This window comes from Arctopsyche grandis, chromosome 11 (assembly GCF_051622035.1).
Source record: "Arctopsyche grandis isolate Sample6627 chromosome 11, ASM5162203v2, whole genome shotgun sequence".
Classification (NCBI taxonomy): domain Eukaryota; kingdom Metazoa; phylum Arthropoda; class Insecta; order Trichoptera; family Hydropsychidae; genus Arctopsyche; species Arctopsyche grandis.
In genome coordinates, this window is record NC_135365.1 from 26,460,318 (window position 1) to 26,480,073 (window position 19,756).

Genomic DNA, 19,756 nt, shown 5'->3' on the forward strand with positions numbered 1-19,756 from the left:
GACTTATAAACGATTGTATTTATTTTTTTTGTTTATTAAAATTGCATTTATGAAGTTTGAAAGAAATTCAAGTAGTAATGCGAAGAAATTAAAACGAAACTACAATGTTATTCAAATTATTAGGAGTCGGTGATGTATGGAAAGATTTAGTAGTGTAATTAAAAATTTTTTTTTTCATAAAACTAATGTATTAATAAAAAATCTAAAAATCACATTTCATTTATTATAATAATACTTATATATAAAATTTGTTTCAATATTTGATTGGCCCCCCCTTATTTTTTATAACAGCCTCAACTCTTCGAGGCATTGATTTAATTAAATTTTGAATATATTCATCTGTGATATCGTTATCCCATATATATTTTATTTTTTCAATTAATTCTAATTTAGAGGAAGGTTTCTTATTATTAATTTTAGAACCCATTATATCCCATAGGTTATCTATTGGGTTCAAATCCGGACTGTTACCCGGCCATTCCAAAGGCGAAATGCCACTTTCCGCAATGAAGTTCTTGACCTAAAATTTTAGATAATAACTTAATGATATATTTTTATTTTTATTTGTTGATTAGGATACATAGCAATAAAAAAAAAGATTACTTTCAGTTTTGGCAAGATGACATGGTGCAGAATCGTCTTGAAAAATGCATTCAGATTCCCACGCATAGTGCATTTCTATTGCTGGTATCAAATGTGGCCAATGGACCAACCCCATGGAAAGAAAAACATCCCCAGACCATCTGGCCCGCACGGTGTTTGACCGTAGGCTGAATACATTCTTCACTCAAACGTCCGCCCGATCTTCGTCGAACGTAGTGGATGCCATCGGACCCAAACAAATTAAATTTGCTTTCGTCCGAGAAGATAACACGCCTCCAGTCCATTTCTGTCCAATTAATAAATTTTTTGGCCCAATTCAGTCGTTGCATTCTCATTTTCTTGGTCAAAAATGGTTTTTTCGCCGGTATCCTGGCAACTAAACTGTATTCTTTGAGGCGACGACGTACAACTTCGATGCTGATTTCTTTTCCCCCAGCTGCTATAAACTCCGATCTAATTTGCACAGCACTTTTGAACCGGTTTTGTAGACACATTCTTTTTAAGAGTCTATCTTCGGCGGAGTTGGTCTTTCTGGGCTTTCCCGATCCTTTTTTCCTCTCTAGGGATGCTGAATTTTTATATTTTCTTATGCAATTAAGCACAGAGGTCTTACTGCATCCTACTTTCTGAGCGATGTAGCGAGAACTAAATTTTTCTTCAGCCACAGTTAGAATTATCGCTTTATTCGCTTCGGTTAATTGTTTTACACCCGACATATCGTACACAAAATCACTTCAAAACGTGCTAATCCTTCGAAAAACAGTGGTCAACTGTTTGAATACCTAAAGATAAGGATCCTTTTCAACAAAAAAAGGTCTTTTACCTGAACATCTGACACGCAAAAAAAATGTACACAAGCTTTTGTCCCTTTTCTATGGGTGGACACCTTTCATCGCCCGCTACTGTACATATATGTTTACGTCCTAAAAATCTGTCATGGATTTGGGATAGAAAACTATCCAAAAATGGTACAAACGATCAATTGCGACAGGAGTGGGATATTTTGCTGCCGACTGCACTCCGCCAAGGGGGGGTCCAGACCCCCTGGACCACCCCCTTCGCTACGCCACTGGTCGGGGTTAATATACATATAATGGATAACCAGCGAAGTGGACTAGTGGTTAGCATATTATGCTTTCGAGCAGAGTGGTTACGGGTTCGAGTCCCACTAGAGTCCCGCTGCTGGCCAGACCTTGGTTTGTGACTCCAGGTCGATCTTTTCTTATCAGAGATTCCTGTAAAAATTGGCATTTCCTTTCCTATCTCTTTTGCTAATCTCAAGCTATTCAGCGTCTTGAAGTTCTCCAATTTGGTTATAAAATGCTGCAAAAAATTCTCCATAGATGTCACTGTAGATGTTTTTTTATGAATTCACATTCGCATAAAATGCTTACATACATTGATTGTATTGTATCTGTTTAAGTGTTCTCGTCGCTTTGGAGCAATCTGAAAAGGAGACTGTTCATGTTCTATGAAATAAAATAAAAAAATAAAATAACGTAGGAACTTTTTTGTGTCAATGTTTTTGGAAAAATACTTAAATACTGCATGTTTCTATTTTTAATAAATAAATTCAATTTTTTTATTTTGCGTTACTTCGCTATGATTAATTTCACTATGATAGACGATTTACCATTCGCAAGTCGCCGACTTGGTTACTATGCGTTGTAAATTATGCCGTGTCTTTTTCAGTTCGCTTTTTAATTTTCAGGAAATAGACACAATGTATTTCAGACCGTTCGATTTGTATTCTAGACACAATGCTATACGTCGTGTAGTTTCACTGCGGAAAATGACTGTGAAAAATGCTGAAATTCGATCGAAAACTTATGTTTAGCAATTCAATGCCATTCTTTCAAATTTTGCATGCCATCACTTCGTTTGTGAATCCATATCAAAATGACCCGTGAATATATTTCAAAACTAGTCATATTCGAGTCCAAATGAAGGTCTCCTCCGGCAGTATATACATACATACATATATGCTATTTTTCAACATATCCGATATTGAATTTTGGAATATATGATTGTCTGTCGTGTGTCAGGGTCGCGTTTTACGTTTGACTTCTTATTTCAATCGACATCTGGTGCAACGGTGGTTAAATTGCATCTGTTTTGGTGACACGCGATTCGCAAATGCAGGGTCAAATAAATAAATATAAAGTATTAGGAAAAGTCATTAGGGAAACTGTCAATTTGAATGGAAAACTAGCGGTGTCGTTGCAAAAAGTTACAATGTGATGTCGTGAAACTTTCGATTGGTTCGTAATTGTTGTTGGCACGACATCATTTTTATCATTACATAATTAGCCAGCAGTTGTTGCGTTGATACTAAAGTTGACCTCGATTGAAAATAATTAAATTTGAGTATAATCTAGGTGCTGGCGGTCACACTTGGATATTTGTGACTCCAAGTTTCATCCAATCTAATGCCTGTTCAAAGTTTTCATTTCTTCCACACATCTATAAAACATACTGTATTCATCTTAACCTTTGAAGGACGGAGCGTCGAGATCGAACGAGTGTCCCGAATCGGGGTCGAGTAAGACCCCGGTATTTTTTAATCAAAATACAGCTTTTATCAATACAAATGGGTTCAATACATATCTTATTAATCATTTTATACATCAACATAAAAAAGTTTTAGTCCTTTAGCATGTTTTTGACTATTTTTGTAGTAAAAAATAACGACAAGCATCAACACGTAAACGCGCATAGGTAAGGCCAACAGGCGACTGCATGACTCAATACCACGCGCCAAAAGCGAAGAAAACAATAGCTTACGAAAATATAGCTGTCTATTTCTCTCCCATTGATTCACCGATCAACAAGAATATGCAAGTGAACAGTCAAAAACATGACTTATCGCTACCGCTTTTAAATCATACTTTGAAACGTAGAAATGTATAAATGTATTTTTTTTACGATTTACACCTATTCTAAATCATACAAAATCTATTAAAATAAAAACTTGTAGTTCATTCTAGGAATACAAGAAATATAGGGTGTATAGCTTTGAAAACCACATAGTTATTACGAAAAACGTAAAAATTGGGGCACTTGCATACCCCACTTCGGTGAGGGAGGTATATATATTTTTTTCCGTGCTATTTTTCATTTATTTGGCAAATTTTTTATTTCACCACGTTTATAAGGATTGGTTTTCTATCTCAATATTTTTTTTTTTGAGATGTCATGTAATCCGACCGCTGTACTCTGTGAGGTGGATTATATGCCATCTCGCTTGCACCTAACATATTACGCGATACAACCATATATACAACGAAAGCATTTAAATTGCAATTACCGCTTTAGTTAGTACGTTTAGATAAAAAAAAAATATTGAGATAGAAAACCAATCCTTATAAACGTGGTGAATCAAAAAATTTGCCAAATAAATGAAAAATAGCAGGGAAAAAAAATCCGTAAAAAAAAATATATTTTTGACTTTTAAAATTCGCTAGACAATTAATTAGAAGTATTTTAAAGCAATGAAATATAACAATTAATAGGAAAAATATCTGACTATTGATTCCAATACTCACTTTGAGCGTAACAATCCTAAATTTTGAGTTAAAGACCGCAAAAGCCAAAAAACTGTAAAAATCGCGGATTTTTTTAAACGCTCATATCTCGTAAACGATCACCCACCAACAAAAATCAATATCATATTCGAATTCAGTGGGTCAAACTTAGTAAAGATTGGCTAGTCTCCGCTCTGGTAACTCAAAAACGTGATTTTTTGTTGCTCAGTGTAATTAATTCTGTGAGCGACATATCGTACGCGTTATGTCGTTGAGTATTAGGTCCGTGAGCGATTTGTCGTGACACCTTATTTTTATTATGATACACAAAAGTTCCATTGAGTACACAAAAGTCTTTTATATTATATTTAACTGGGCTTATCTGCTGAGCTATATATTTTTATACAATAATCTAATTCCAATGGGACAAGAGTCTTTTCATGATATTCTTCTGTCTTCTCAGATTTGACTTCTTTAAATGAAAATCTCTCACATATCCTTTTTATATGACCATAATTCAGGTATCTACTGAGCTACACCTGAAAGTTTTGACCTCAATTTTTCCCCTCGCGATTTATCAGATCGTATACCATATTTTTTATTAGTTAACATAGTCCCGCATGCGGGGTTTGGTATGCGATGTTCCTGTAAGAGCACTGGGTGGTTCCAGAGCGTGTTCTAGGAGTAGCTAACAGTCCGTTGCCACCGCCTGGCACGAAACTCACCCCTTAAATATTGATTATTTTTTGTTGCTTTATTGCACATTTATTCCTTTCGACAGACTATGCTATACGGTGTTAATTGCACGGCAATACTGCAAACTCCAATTAAAATATATCCGTACGCGCCAATTATCTACATCGGGATTATAAGGGAGCTTACGGCTTAACAACTTAGACTTTTCATTGATATACTGTAATAAAACTAAAACAAATTGATCAATACATCATATATGTATAGAAAATCAAACTACATAGATTAGATATCTTATGAATTGATATTACATTTATAAAAATACTCATCGTCATGGTTACAAATACCGTGTATTTACATTACTAACCTCTTTGCTTTTCCTTTGTGCTTTCAATTATACAGTAATACAAGTTGAATATATGCTATTAAAATAATCACTAGTTGATTTTGACCATTTTCTTTTGTACTGTTTCAGTGACGTCTCTCATTTATGACAGCAGTCCTGCCAAAAGATTCAAAATGGGCAGGAAAGTTACTGTCGCCGTGTGCACCCTCAACCAATGGGCCATGGATTTTGAAGGCAACAAGAACCGGATAATACAATCGATCAAAGAGGCTTCAGAACTCGGCGCCACTTACAGGACAGGTCCTGAGCTCGAAGTCTGGTATGCCTCTTTAATGCTCCGATGCCTTTTTTTTATTGATTTTTATTAGTTTCTTATTGTTTTGGTTGATTTTTTTAGTGGGTACAGTTGCGAAGATCATTTCCATGAGCCGGATACTTTTTTGCATAGTTGGCAAGTGCTGCTGGAAGTGATGACTTCGCCGGCTTGTCAGAACATGCTCATCGATGTCGGGATGCCCGTTCAGCATAAGAACGTTTCGTACAATTGTCGGGTGGCTTTTTTGAATAGTAAAATTTTGCTTATCAGACCAAAGATGTTGCTATGCGAAGATGGAAACTATCGAGAGACTAGGTGGTTTTCTCCGTGGAAGAAGGTTTGATTTGTTTCACTTTTAGGTTACATATCTCTTACAGTAAGTTTATATATGCTAGTTATATTTGCTAGGAACGTGAGGTTGAAGATTATTTTTTACCCCGAATGATTTCCAACGTCACCGGTCAAACTACGGTACCGTTCGGTGAAGCTTTGATCTCAACCAGGGACACTTGTCTTGGCTATGAAATTTGTGAAGAACTATGGAATCCTAGCAGGTATTTTTAATTTATTGAAGTTATTAAGGATCGAAATGAAATGGAGTATAGTTATGTATAGTATTTGACTTGGTTTTTCAGTCGTCACATACCAATGTGTTTGGACGGAGCCGAAATAATCTCAAACGGTTCGGGAAGTTACATGGAATTGCGCAAGGCGTTCATTACCGTCGACCTGGTGAAGAGTACGACGTTTAAAAACGGTGGCGCTTACCTCTTCAGCAATTTGAGAGGATGCGATGGTCAACGGGTTTACTTCAACGGTTGCTCGTGCATTGGAGTCAACGGAGACATCGTCGGCAGAACCCAACAGTACTCCCTGATCGATGTGGTATATCAAAGATACTCATTTCAACCGTGTGCTTTGATTTGTTATTGATTTTAACAGAGTGTGCTTTTAGGAAGTCATCGCTTCAACAATAGACCTTGAGGATATTCGATCCTACCGTACCAACTGCAGATCGAGAAGTCACTCGGCAGCTGCCAGTCCTGCCTTTCCTCGAGTCATCGTCGACTTTTCGCTTTCAAGCGATAATGATATTAGTGTGCCTAGTTGTGAACCATTGCAATGGATTTATCACACTCCGGAAGAAGAGATTGCTTTAGGTTAAAATTGCACAGCTTCTGTTGCACGTGTCAGGGCATTTCTTATAATATTTCAATTTCGGTTTCAGGTCCTGCTTGTTGGTTGTGGGATTATTTGCGACGATCCGGTCAAGGTGGTTTCTTTTTGCCGTTGAGCGGAGGTATCGATTCCGCCAGCGTAGCCTGTATAGTGTTCTCGATGTGCACACAAGTCTGTGAATCCATCCAGAAAGGAGGTAATGTCGATGCAAATGTATCATTGCTGCGTTATAAACAAATATATCATTGCAGGTTATGTGAAGGGTTTGTATTGTATTTTAGAGACTCAAGTGTTGAGCGATGTGCGGAAAATCATGTGCCAGCCGGATTATACTCCGACCGATCCGATGGAGCTCTGCAATCGGCTACTGGTGACTTGCTATATGGCGACTGAAAATTCTAGTCAAGAAACTAAGCAAAGGGCTGCTCAGGTCGGTGTTTGTTGATTTAATTGTTATTCTATGTGCTTTTGTTTATTTATTTTAAAAATTAATAACAGTGAAAAAAATAAAATAAAAAACAAAGAAGAAAAGCATCGGATAATGGGATATATGTACAATATACTTATGTACATATGTATTACTAAGAGAAATGATCAAACAATAGAAATTTAAAGTAAGAAAAGGAACAACTAATAGGATCAATATAAGGGGGAATATTGTTAAAAGAATAGCAAGATGTATATAAAAAATAATTACAGGAATAGTTGGTGGAACAGGGATTAATGTGAAATAATTAAAAGTTACGGAGGGATCTGATTAGACATTGAAATAGGATCTTACTTAAGAAATAAGGACTATCAATGATATAATTCAAAAGCTTAAACATAAATCATTTATTTGCCAATGTATAGAAACTCGAGGCTACACTACTATGGGATTTAAAGGGCTGGGATTGTCTAAAAATGAAACCCAAATTCCTGTATGCCTTGCTTATTATTAAATCATTATGAAAACGGAACGGAGTCCAAATCCTTTTGTAAGTTTAAACAATATTCAAAGATGAGTTCAAGAAGCGGGACCCGATATCATTCATGTGGTGACTGGAAAAATGCACTCGAAATAATTGCTCTCTCGAGACATCCAAATTTTCAAAGATGCTCAAGGAGAACTAACGCAATAGAATTCCACAAAAAAGCGTCAAGGGGTATTTGCTTGTTATCCGAGGGTGTTAACCTTTTTTTTGTGGAATTCTATTGCGTAAGTTCTTTTTGAGCGCCTTTGAAAATAAGGACTTCTCGAAACTGCACCACTATTCAGTGCATTTTTCCGGGAACCCATTCATGTAAATAGTAAATAGTACAGGACCCAAATGATAACCTTGGGGGTACTCCTGAGGTTAAATTTTTATAAGACGAGATATGCCCTTAAATATTTACGGTTTCGTAATGATGTCAGATTATCTAATAATTCCGTTGTATTGCTCGTAGCTGTCGAGTCAAATTGGTAGCTATCACTTTTCGGTGGCCATTGATGTGGCCGTGAGTGCAGTTCTGGGAATCTTCACATCCGTGACCAGCTTAGTGCCCAAGTTTCGAACGAAAGGTGGATGTCCCCGACAAAATTTGGCGCTTCAGAATATTCAGGTACTTTCCTATTCCTGATTTACTTTGCGTACACATTATATTTTCCAAAGCAGATGGTTTTCAAAAAAATGAATTCTATGTTACTAGGCTCGTCTACGAATGGTGATATCGTATCTTTTCGCTCAACTCATGCTGTGGGTTCGTGGTCGTCCTGGTGGCCTACTTGTCTTGGGCTCGGCCAACGTAGACGAAGCGCTGCGAGGATACATGACGAAGTACGACTGCTCCAGTGCCGACGTAAACCCCATCGGAGGCATATCCAAAACTGATCTCAAAGGTTTCTTAGACTACGCTAAAAGCAGGTGTTTATCGATTTTTACTATTTTAATTCACTGTCGATCTAATAATGTATAGGTAGGTTGTATATGAATATATATATTTTCAGATTTTTCTTACCTGCTATTGCTGAAATAATGCAAGCACCGCCAACTGCGGAACTGGAGCCATTGAACGACGGCCAACTAGCACAGACGGACGAACAAGATATGGGCATGACTTATGCGGAATTGTCTCACTTTGGCAAATTGCGGAAGATGGCTCACTGCGGCCCATATAGTATGTTCTGCAAATTGATTCACACCTGGGGCCACAAATGTTCTCCGCTTGAGGTTCGTATTATAAAGCTTTTGCCGATTTCATAATCAATATAGGTATGGTAAGCTCTACTGCCATTTCAAATACTAGTTCAGTTGTCGGTGACGATACTAGTAGAGTGTCAGATGCTGATTATGTATTTGCTAAATACTGTTGCGTAGAGGATCCAAATAAAAGGCCAAAGTCGCTTCACAGCATTTATTGGCTGATTAAGGAGATCCACGCACAGCCAGTGTTCCGTCCAGAATGCCTTGATCTGGCCGAAAGTATCTGGTTATAAAGGGCAGATCGCTCAGTGCATCTTCCTCGACACGTTTGTTTACCTATTGTTATAGTCACGTACGCACCGTCTCACGGTCGTCCGCATTCTGGGAAATAGCGGAGATGCTACTCGGCCTAATCCGTGGGTTTTCATTGTTGGCCTCGAAAGCACTTAAGCCTCCTGATAATCCCGATTGCACTTAACTCTGGAGATAATCCTCGAAACCAATTAAAACGGCAGTTCTTTTTTTCATACGCTACAATACCAATCTTGATTATGATTTATTTTTAATAATAATTAGGTAGCTGTGAAGGTGAAGCATTTCTTCCGATGCTATGCTATCAACAGGCACAAGATGACCGTTTTGACTCCGTCGTATCACGCTGAGAGTTACAGTCCTGACGATAATCGTTTTGATCACAGGCCGTTCTTGTATCTCGTACACTGGACTTGGCAGTTCAAAGAAATCGATAATGCCGTGGGAATTTTTCATTTATTTATTGTTTATTATATATATGTGGGTCTTTGTTAATGTTTTGAGTTTTTTTTCAGGTCGCAAAGTTGAAGGAGGGTGTGGTAGAGCAAGACGACAAGAGTGGAAACCGTAGCGCCTCGACGAACCAATTGCTCGGTAAAATATCAAACACCAGCGTGACGAATTTGAACAACGCTTCCGGAGTCACCTCGGTTTCGTACGCCAAAAATACCAATAGAAAAGGAGTGTTGATTTAGATTGTGTTGTAATTAGTGTTTCTCAAATGTGTAGATCTCTTTTGAATGATCAAAACCTAAGCGATATGATTCATTTGATATATGTATGTGCATAGATTTATCAGTTAACCATTTGCCCGCGGCCGTCTTCTATGGAAGCTTTGCGCGACAAGTCTGTAGCGCGGCTGTCTTCCATAGAATTTCTGAACTTTGCACGGGATTTTGAGCCTTATAATGCGCCTATTTCAACTGTTTTAAGGTTCAAAATTGGTTGAATATATTACTGACAGTTGAATGCCATCTATTCAATTTGCTTAAAATGAATATATACCAGTCAAAATTAGTTTTTTGTGAAACCATATTGAAACCTCGTTTATGTGACGTCACGTCTGTTGATCAATGGCAACGATACGTCTCAATTGCATGAAGAATGATTATTTGACAATTAAGCCAAAACTACGAGATATATTATGTATTTTATTGTTGAAAATAATACTTTGTGTTAATTAACATATCTGGTTACTTGAGTAAATATTAAAATCTGTATTTGCCCTTTGCCCGCGTCACCAAATTTAGCGAACATGCCCTGTACGCGGCTGCTTTTTTGCGGATTTTGTTATCGCGTTTTCGACTATAAATATAGGTTGTAATATTTTTTTGAATTTTACAACCTATATTTATTTTTTTGACTACTGCCATCTATTGAATTTGGTAAAGTATACATTTAGTAATATTTTCAACCAAGTTATAAAATTTTAACACAATAGACGGCTCTTATACAGGTTGGAACTTCCAAGACATCTATGCGTGTCTCGCGCGCTGAGGGCTTGTTCGCTAGGACATGTATAGTAGTCGTACGCGGTGGAAAGGTTAAGGTCGAAAACTCGATTGCCAAATATTTATTGCCACGGGCAAAGGGTTAATATCTAATACCAGGCTCAAACCAAGATATAAACATACATATGTATGGTGAATTGAATATATAGTGAAGTAACTAGTAGATGTATAATATGACAGCTCGCTTTTTCGTCTGAATTATATTAATCTGGAAAGTTAACTCGTAGAAATCGTTGTAGAATTTTTCTAGACACTATCTGTTTGTGGAAATTCACAGAGTGCAAATTTGAGAAACACATTTGTTGTACCTGCAGTTATGCGTATATATGAAAGGTTGTTTGATATGTAAGTGAGGTTGTTTGATATGTAATTTTTTTTTTAATCCAATATCAAATGATGTGATCTCACTTGTGTGTTGTTTCCATTCCAATTTTAGTACATTAGAATTTTTAAAATGATATTCAATCATGTGCGCTATGCTTCTGCGGATTTATTATATTGTTAGTTTTGTAAGTAATATTGCACACTATTTTACGGTGCTCAAATTATTATAAAATGTTCTCGAACAAATACTTTTTTAATTGCCTTTTATTGTGCCTTGATCGTTGTTGTGTTCGTATTTGATGTGGGTAATTGAAAGTGCTGTCAGTTAATTTTTTAATTCATAATTTATTTATTGGTTACGACATAATAGACATCACATATGCAACATGTAGTAAAAAAAATATCTTATTCTAGCCATATATATATAAATGTATATAAATAAAATGCTAGAGGAATACTGCGTTTCAATATCTCTACACACAAAAAACGATGACGATGATAATATATACGAATGATGTGATTTGTTCAATTAATTATTATTTGACTGGCATACAATTTTTTTATTTTATTTTAATACTGAACGATCGATTTTGCGTTTTTTTTTTGTTTTAATTTTATTTAAAAAATATATATTCGATTTCAAGATTGTTCAAAAGATTTTTTGGTATGCATTCGACTGCTTTTTTTAATACTTAATAACCAAAAAAGTTCTATTCAATTTGTTCTTTATTATTTTTTAAATATATATAATATATATTACATACAAATGTATAATTTTTTTAACCATTTATTGTTATTTTAATAATTCCATTTAATAAAAATGTTGTGACTAAAACTAAAAGGTACTTAGCTTTAAATGTTATAATACCTATATGTAAACTTAAAAGTATTTTAAATAAATATTTACAATAATTGCATGCGTACTGTTTGAAACACAGCGAAATATCATCATTTGTATAAAAGCGTTAAATACATTCGAGACATTGAGATACATTTTTCAATAAATAAATACAAATACATCTTTACGTCAACAAAAAATATAAAAAAAAAAATAATTCAAATCGATTTTTACAAATAGCTTACAAAATAAAAATAAGTAGGATTTGTTGTAGATTATTATCAAAATAACAAAAAAATCATACAGTTATTGATTGCATAATATAAAATACAGACGTATGTATAAAAGAAATCATTCATATGTAAAATCTCAATTTCTGGCGTTGTATTTCTTTTTTAATTTAAATAGACATTTTTTACTTATCTTAAAACAAAAAATAATAATAATATATTCACAATAGAAAGAACAAAATTCACGTTTTCATTCTTTCCATTGAAATAGCAATTCTTTACCAGCATTACAAAATTATCACTTGAACGGCAACTGTAAATATTTAAAGCATATCCTTAAGATCCATAGAAAGACTGTTTCTCATCGAAACGGTGCAAAATTTAAAGTAAGAAATATCACACATTCATACGATTCAAAAATTAGAAGTTATTCAATAATAATAATAATAAAAAAAGAAAAAGAAAAAAAAAATACTGATTACTAACCCTTCGGGAATCAGTCCATATTTTTCACAATAAAACTTAAAAAGAATAAATTTATTTACGATCAATGAATAACAATAAATAAGCTATATATATAATAATAATAATATACAAGTAACAATAGTTCCAGTTGCCAAATATGCCGGAAAAGAATTAACAATCAATAAATCGCACTGTAGACACAAAATAACTTAATAATAATAATATAACATCTTTTCACTAATCGTAATGAAAAAAAAGTCTATAGTAACTATCTGTTAAAATTAAGCTTATTAAAAAAACCCCAATGACCGACACCAGATTGCACAAATAACCCGATACTTTGATTTTTTGTTTGCTTGCAGTCATGCCAATGATTTGGCGAACCTTTCCGACAGAGCTTGCGCCGAATGTCGGGCTAAATCCCGGCACTTCGGCGCAGCCTCGCCGTTAATTGCAATGTTATTGGAGATTTCTATCACACTAATTCATTTCATATTATATATATATATATAAGAGCTTCAAATTCCCAAATGGAACATTCGCCGACGATATCGAAGATTGCAATGATTGCGTAGAAACTTTTACAAATATACACACATCGTAGTACAATTCCGAATAATAAACTAAAACAAGTATAGTATTGTAATATCAAAGTACTCAAATATCAGTCTAACGTTTTTTTTATTTTGATAAACAATAATAAAGTGAATGTGATTGCTTTAAATTAAATATGTAATATTAGCTATCATTAGTTTTATTTTGATATAAATGCAAAGGCAGTTCTGTTATTGGACGGTATCATGACATGTCTGCGCGACTACCTCACGATGCCGAGATCGGCTGATGGAGTCACCGTCGGACATCTTCGGAGCCGTCCTTCCCCCCCCCCCCCTCTCCCCCCATCTTCTTCCCCTGTGCCGTTCAGTTGTGTACCGGCATCGGGAATGATCCCAATAGATTGTTGGCAAACGTCGAGTTGGTGAATTTGAAGTGCCGCTTATCGTAGAACTTCAAAAGTGCCGGCGAATATGGATGTTTGTCTTTTAAATGGATGTAGTGGACTTCTGGTTCGCTCGTTGTGTGGCCGCACTCCTCACAAACGTACATCTGAAATAACAAATATAAACGGTTGATTATTTCATTTCATACACACAAACATACCCTAACCTAGAATTATTATTTTGAATAAAAATACCAATAATTTTTTTTTACTACCGCCATCTATGTATACAATTAATGACTACCAACTGTCGCCGAGATTAAAAATGTTCAGACTTGAAAAGCTTCTTTATAAAAAGCGATATTTTATCTCTATCGTAATGGCGGAGGATCCATTTACTTATATTGATGACCAAAATGAGCAATATGGCAAAGTATGAAGACGATCGGATAAGGGGCAAACTATTTCCTGAATTGTAATCGTAAGTGAAACCTCCTTTAGGAGGTATGTAATAAAAAGAAGATTTTCTCAAAGCGTCCAAACAAAAAGTTTATAAAGCATTTAATCAAAAATGATTATACTTGGGTATAAATATGACTATTACAAAGATACACTAATCTAATCTGAATAAATAAAAAAATACTAAGCGATCTTGGTTGGACAAATTATTAAAACTTCTAATTAATATTAATTATCCTAAATTCATTTTGAGGTTAAGTACGTTTGTTAGAACTTTATAAGCATATATCAAATTATCATGTTTGCCTAAGATATATAAATATGAATGAATCGAAATGTATTTAAAAAAATGTACATTTTGAACATGAATTACAATTATAATACTCTTGATAGTGTAGTTGTTTATTATTTGATTTTGGCAACTAGTACATTGATATACAGGTTTTTCATTCCAAATTGACCCTTTTTCATTTCAAATTGACCCCTTTTCAATATCAATTTGATATAAAAAAAGGTTTTTATTTTATTTTAATCTTTAATTTATACCAGGAAGGCCTAACCGTTAACCCCAATGCGCCTTCCTGGCCAGAAACATAGTACATTTGATACAAATATATCATTAGTGTGGGTAAGGTTGATTTTTGGAACCGTTTCAATGAAAATCAGATAAATTAGCAAACTCTGATAGTCTGGCCAGCAGAAAGCAGTGGGATTTGAACCCGTGACTATTCAAAGCGTTATATGCTAACCACTAGTCTATTCTGCTGGTTTAATTCGAAATGAAAAAGAGTCAATTTGGAATGAAAAACCTGTATATTATACCCATACAAAATTATTGTATTTTAGAAGAATATGTAGTAAAGTTAGTATTAGAATATTGCATACCTTAGTCCGCCTTTCTTTGTAGGCATACTGATGCTGAACTCCGTGCACTTTCAGACAGTGAGATTCGAGTGAGCATCTTTGTGTGAAGGATTTCTCGCAAAGGTTGCATTTGTAGGGTCGGACGCCGGTGTGCGTCCTCGTGTGTCGCTTCAGGTCGAAGGTGTCGTTGAAGCCTTTGCCGCAGAATGTGCACAGGTACCGTTTGACATCCGAGTGGCACTTCATATGTCGGTTGAGCAGTCTTTGGAGGGTGAAGTTCTTGGAGCATATCCGGCATACGAACTTGTTAGGGTCATCGTCGGATGTGGACACAACGGGTTTGGGTTTGTCGTCTTCTCGGGTGCGGCCGTTCAGGTCCGTAGCCAGTGGGTTCTTGATACCATGGCCACCATTGACAAACTCCAATTGGACTTCAGCGGGCAGTCCCAACTGTAAAGAGATACATAATTATTCTATTTGTATTCAATACTATGAGTTTGATTGAGATTTTATTTTTCTGCACAAACATAAGTTAAACTTAATTCTCATACAAGGTAGAGAGAAAGCAACAGACTGTTCCAAATATACTAAGTTTTCTGACAATTTCAGTTGACGGTTTTAACCTATGTAATATTATTTTTCCCTTTGGATCTTCTGAAAGTTATTTTAAATATATTTGCAATATCAACCCAACGATTAATATTAGTAGTGAAGATTTTATATATTGAATTTATTTATACTAAGTTTGGAATAGTTTGTGTGTTAGCCACACTATTATTTATGTGGAATTAATATAAGGCAATATTACAGTTAAAGCAAACAAATTGATTTTGTGGCATGGCGCATTCTTGATGAATTAGTGTGTAATTATTTTGTATGAAAAAATAAATAAAAACTACCAATCAAGAGTCAATTGGTAAGAAAGCTTCGCCAGTGAATCAATGTGATGCTTACCCTGTGTTGCAAGACTTGCAACTTGCCCTCGCCGGGTGTGGAATCCCTTCGGACACTTACACTGGCTGGACTGAGGCAGGCTGCTTCGTGATGCGACCCTCCGTCCAAGGAGCTGGCTGCTCCAGGAGAAGGCAGGGACATCGTCGTCGGTGAGTCTAAATCCAGACCACTTCCGGAGAATGAAAGCCCCGGAGAGAGGGACTGGTGTTGCTGCATTTGAACTTGTATCTGGAGCTGTTGGAGTTGACCCTCGCCGTTTTGCTGAAGGAGCTGCTGGGTGTTGAGCTGCATGACCAGATCTGAACGATCCCTCGATAAAGGATAATTAGAGGACGATTCGTGATTGGGGAATTGGTGCAAATAATTTTTGGGGTAATATTGTCTATTCATCATCACTTGATCGGAGAAGGAGTCGATTGCGTTTTCTGAAGGTGCGTTGACTACAGAGTCGGGTGTCAACGAGGGGGTGTCTTGGAGATCGTCTGATATGATCTCCTGTTGTGACGAGTCTCCGGGGAGTCTCTGGAGGAAGTTTGAAAGGTCCGCTGCATCTGAGAGGCTGTCTAATAAGGCGTGTTCTGCTGGACTTGAAAATGTGAGCGTTGCTGTGAATTGTAGGGGGTCCATCACATTTCCAGCCATGTCCATCATCATAGAGTCGTTCACGTCGTATCCACCGTATGAGCTCAAATTAGAACCCAGCGATGGGTCAAACTTACTCTCACAGTCAAGGTCTATCTCGTCTTTCATCACTATGCCGTACGAAGCGTTTTGTAGCAGCGAATACTGCTTGTCTGTTTGGTTGTCCCCGAAACCGGAATTGACCAAGTCTTGTCCGGCGTCACAGTCGATGTTCAGAGCGCTGTTCAAGCTGAAGTTGTTCGGTGACAGGAAATTACCATTGGCATTGTAAGCATTGATTCCGTTTTGACCTCCTTTCAAGCTTTCGTAGAACGGTGGCAAGCTGCCTGTAGGTGGGCTGTTGGGTCCGTAGTTGGATCTACCGTCTCTACCTCCCATGCCACCCCCACCGGCTCCACCACCCAAAGGTCCACTTCCAGCTCCACCTCCAGAGGTACCTGAACCACCACCAGGTCCTCCTGTCGATCCTCCGCCACTCTGGCCTCCTCCAGCCTGGCCACTGCCCGCCGATCTTCCATGTCCAGCGGCGGCTACCAACAAAACTGGCAACTTCCCAGGAGGCACGATACTCCTGCCACCAATGACAGGCCTGGCGATTATACTGTTGGCGATCTTTGAACTGCTCGACCGCCTCTGCTCTCGGATCTTCTTTTCTTCCTCTTCGTCCTCGCAATCGCCTCGTCTCTTCGGAATGTGATAGTCGATCGGTTGCTCTTGCTCCGGCTCCGTTATCAGCATAGAGACTGGGAGCTTCACATCGGCGATTTCTTTTCTTTTGTCTTGCGGTAAGGGAGTCCTCTGGATGACAGAGACTTGGTGGCATCGCGGTGGCGTTGGAGCTACCAGAGGAGGAATACGTCTGACTGTGGGACGAGGCAATACCAACGGCTCTGTCACAGGCAGCGCTGGCTTCTCCTCGGCTATTATAGACTTTTCTTCTGAAGTCTTTTCTTTGGGTACTAGTGGCAGGTACTCTTTTCGTTCAGCGCGCGTTAACACGTGTCCTCGAGATCCGTAAGGAACGTCTCCTCCAAGAATAGAGGAGATGAATCTCCTACCGGGTGGCAGCTCCGGTTTGCTTTTGTGGCCACGGGTAGGCGATGAGCCTCCACTGGGATTGTTAGACCTCTTCTCATCGAAGATGTCAGATCCTGAAACAATCAAATGAAATACTTAGACATTTACGAATAAAATTATGTACATTGACTGTGGATAAACAAACTGAATTTCTGCGAATCGATACCGTTAGCATTATAATTATCATAAACCGCATTGTTTATTGCAAATCAGATGAAGGTCGACCGAAACGACGACATAACTAAACGGTGTATTTCAAAAACGTAGGAAAATCTCGTTTTACGACGTCAGTCACGAACAGGTCGAGAGAGAGAGAGATAAAGAAGGCTGACTGCAGAACCAGCAGACTGGTTTCGAAACAATATCTCCGCGGAGGATCGCTTAAATTGCACACTTCGTATGCTAAAAATGTACAACGTTCTGTTAACCTTCTTCGTTCGAATACGAAATAAAGCGTTTTTTGAAAAGCGAAATTTAACGCCAGACAAAGGGCTTTTTATTCATACACACACACCCGTGCTACGGACTCTTCTTTTGTGTGAGAGAAAGACATTCGAAGCGCAGTGGAATTTATTTCACGCATCGGTCATTCCGCTCTTTCCCACGTCCAGTTGAGGTAGGAGCCCTTTCCCTTGCAGCCTTGGTCACCTCCAAGGGCATCAGGTCACGCTTCAGCGACTCCTCTAATAGGGCTCGCACCAGCACCGTAGCCCCCAAGAATAATACCAAACCCTGGACTCGCAACTAATAACAATTTACTTCAATAAAGACAGGTAAAACATCACTTGTTCGAACTGCATATGATAAAATCAACATTATCTGACTTGGCACCACTACTACTTTTTTTTATTTTGCATAGATATATACCAGGAAGTCCTAACAGGTAGACCCTAATGCGTCTTCCTAGACGATTAATCACAAACATTGCAGCATTTTTATTACATAAATCGCTGTATTTCGAGAGGCTGACGAACATGAAATTAACAATTAATTAATCAATCCATAGAGATAGCTATGGATTTAGACTTGTATATAAATTTTTACATATTGTACATAAATGAAATACAGATATTTGTGACAGCGGGCAGGATGATTTTTGCCAATTTGATAGAGGAACCGTTTCAACAATGACATCAGATAAATTGGCAAACTCTGATAAGAAACGATCGACTTGGAGTCACAAATATCCAAATCTGAACAGCAACATCAAAGGATTGAACCCGGTAACCTCTTGGTGCTAAACATAAACGCAACCACCGAGCCATACTGCTGGTTTATGACTTGCATATGAATTAAAATTGCCTATCCTACATTTCATCAGTCCGATTAGCTTCAGGAGAAACTCATCGAAGAAATGACCCATACAAAAGATTGTTTTAACACATTTTTCTATTGAAAGGAGTCTGAGCATGGGTTTGAGGAACTTGTTTTTTACAGTTTGAGTCATTTAAAATAAAAATATTCGTTCTTTTTTATATTTAAAATGAATCAAATGTCAATTTATTTTAAAAAATACTACACTATTGTTCGAAACTGGATATAAAACAGATAAAAAGTGAACCAATGACTCGACTCTTTGTGGGCGGGACAAAGCCCCGATTGGATAAAGTATCTTGACATTCCTCTTTAATGACCGTTATTAAGAGGACATATTTGAATTTATTGACGCATTGTGTTTATGTAAAATGTCTATCCGTTAATGAATTCGCGCAAATATCCGTAGAAATTGACGCGAAAACAGTAAACAAAATTGAAATGTATTTTGAACTGTTTATTAACGTAATCATATGACGTTGGATAGAGTTTGGAATTGTGTGCGTTTTAATGTAAATTTTTTTTCACAATGTTACTACGTGACGCATATGCGAATTATCATTTCGCCGAAACGCTATAATAACCTCGAACCGTAGATTTGTTTTCAATGAAAAAAGTGAATTTTCAAACGCACAAATTCATACATAAAACATGTCCAATTTTGTCAACGACGAAACGTCACGCGCCAACAAACAAAAATCGATCGAATCATCGCAACAATTTCACAATAAACCGACGCAATCTCGGCGACATGCAAATTGAAAGTTATAAAAGTAAAATAAACAATAAAAAAAAAACGTTGGGAAATATCCGGTCTGGCTTTTGTTTTACGAGCAAACTCGTATAGCGAGGGTGAGATGCTTTCGGTTCCGCTAGTTGAGTTCCACACACTCATGACTAAAGAAAGGAAACAATGTTTCCATTGACTAATTGTATTCCTTTCGTGTCGGTGGATTTAATCGAGCAACCTAGGTCATGGAATGAAACATAATAAGTGTAA

General features: G+C 36.9%; 3 protein-coding genes across 4 annotated transcripts in view; 1 reads left to right on the forward strand and 2 right to left on the reverse strand.

The window, feature by feature from the left end:
* The window catches only part of Nadsyn (NAD synthetase), a 41,032-nt gene extending 29,229 nt beyond the window's left edge, over positions 1 to 11,803 (forward strand). Inside the window, exons 3-15 of one of the 2 annotated variants that reach the window (XR_013261242.1) lie at positions 5,296 to 5,485; positions 5,564 to 5,819; positions 5,891 to 6,036; positions 6,118 to 6,367; positions 6,438 to 6,642; positions 6,711 to 6,857; positions 6,943 to 7,091; positions 8,090 to 8,245; positions 8,333 to 8,547; positions 8,631 to 8,853; positions 9,403 to 9,579; positions 9,654 to 10,330; positions 10,730 to 11,803. Coding sequence is in view for 1 of the 2 variants with exons in the window: in XM_077441740.1 (XP_077297866.1) it covers positions 5,340 to 5,485; positions 5,564 to 5,819; positions 5,891 to 6,036; positions 6,118 to 6,367; positions 6,438 to 6,642; positions 6,711 to 6,857; positions 6,943 to 7,091; positions 8,090 to 8,245; positions 8,333 to 8,547; positions 8,631 to 8,853; positions 9,403 to 9,579; positions 9,654 to 9,833 (2,250 nt within the window). In the remaining variant the exon portion in view is untranslated. Of the gene's footprint in view, positions 1 to 5,295; positions 5,486 to 5,563; positions 5,820 to 5,890; positions 6,037 to 6,117; positions 6,368 to 6,437; positions 6,643 to 6,710; positions 6,858 to 6,942; positions 7,092 to 8,089; positions 8,246 to 8,332; positions 8,548 to 8,630; positions 8,854 to 9,402; positions 9,580 to 9,653 lie in introns of both variants that reach the window. The other variant, XM_077441740.1, reaches the window with a different exon arrangement.
* Positions 654 to 1,319, reverse strand: LOC143918627 (transposable element Tc1 transposase). The gene has a single exon (XM_077440569.1). It carries the CDS (start codon positions 1,317 to 1,319, stop codon positions 654 to 656), a length of 666 nt encoding a protein of 221 aa, XP_077296695.1.
* Positions 11,804 to 13,380: 1,577 nt separating the features above from the next.
* Positions 13,381 to 19,756, reverse strand: part of ovo (transcriptional regulator ovo) — a 32,519-nt gene continuing 26,143 nt past the window's right edge. Inside the window, exons 4-6 of the mRNA XM_077441030.1 lie at positions 15,724 to 17,476; positions 14,791 to 15,219; positions 13,381 to 13,613 (exon numbers count right to left, since the gene is read on the reverse strand). Coding sequence (XP_077297156.1) covers positions 13,428 to 13,613; positions 14,791 to 15,219; positions 15,724 to 17,476 — 2,368 coding nt within the window. The 3' untranslated portion in view covers positions 13,381 to 13,427. The remainder of the gene's footprint in view (positions 13,614 to 14,790; positions 15,220 to 15,723; positions 17,477 to 19,756) is intronic.

Bases quoted from the DNA above. Each gene is read 5' to 3' on its own strand.
- LOC143918627 (XM_077440569.1), bottom strand. From the start codon at position 1,319: ATGTCGGGTGTAAAACAATTAACCGAAGCGAATAAAGCGATAATTCTA.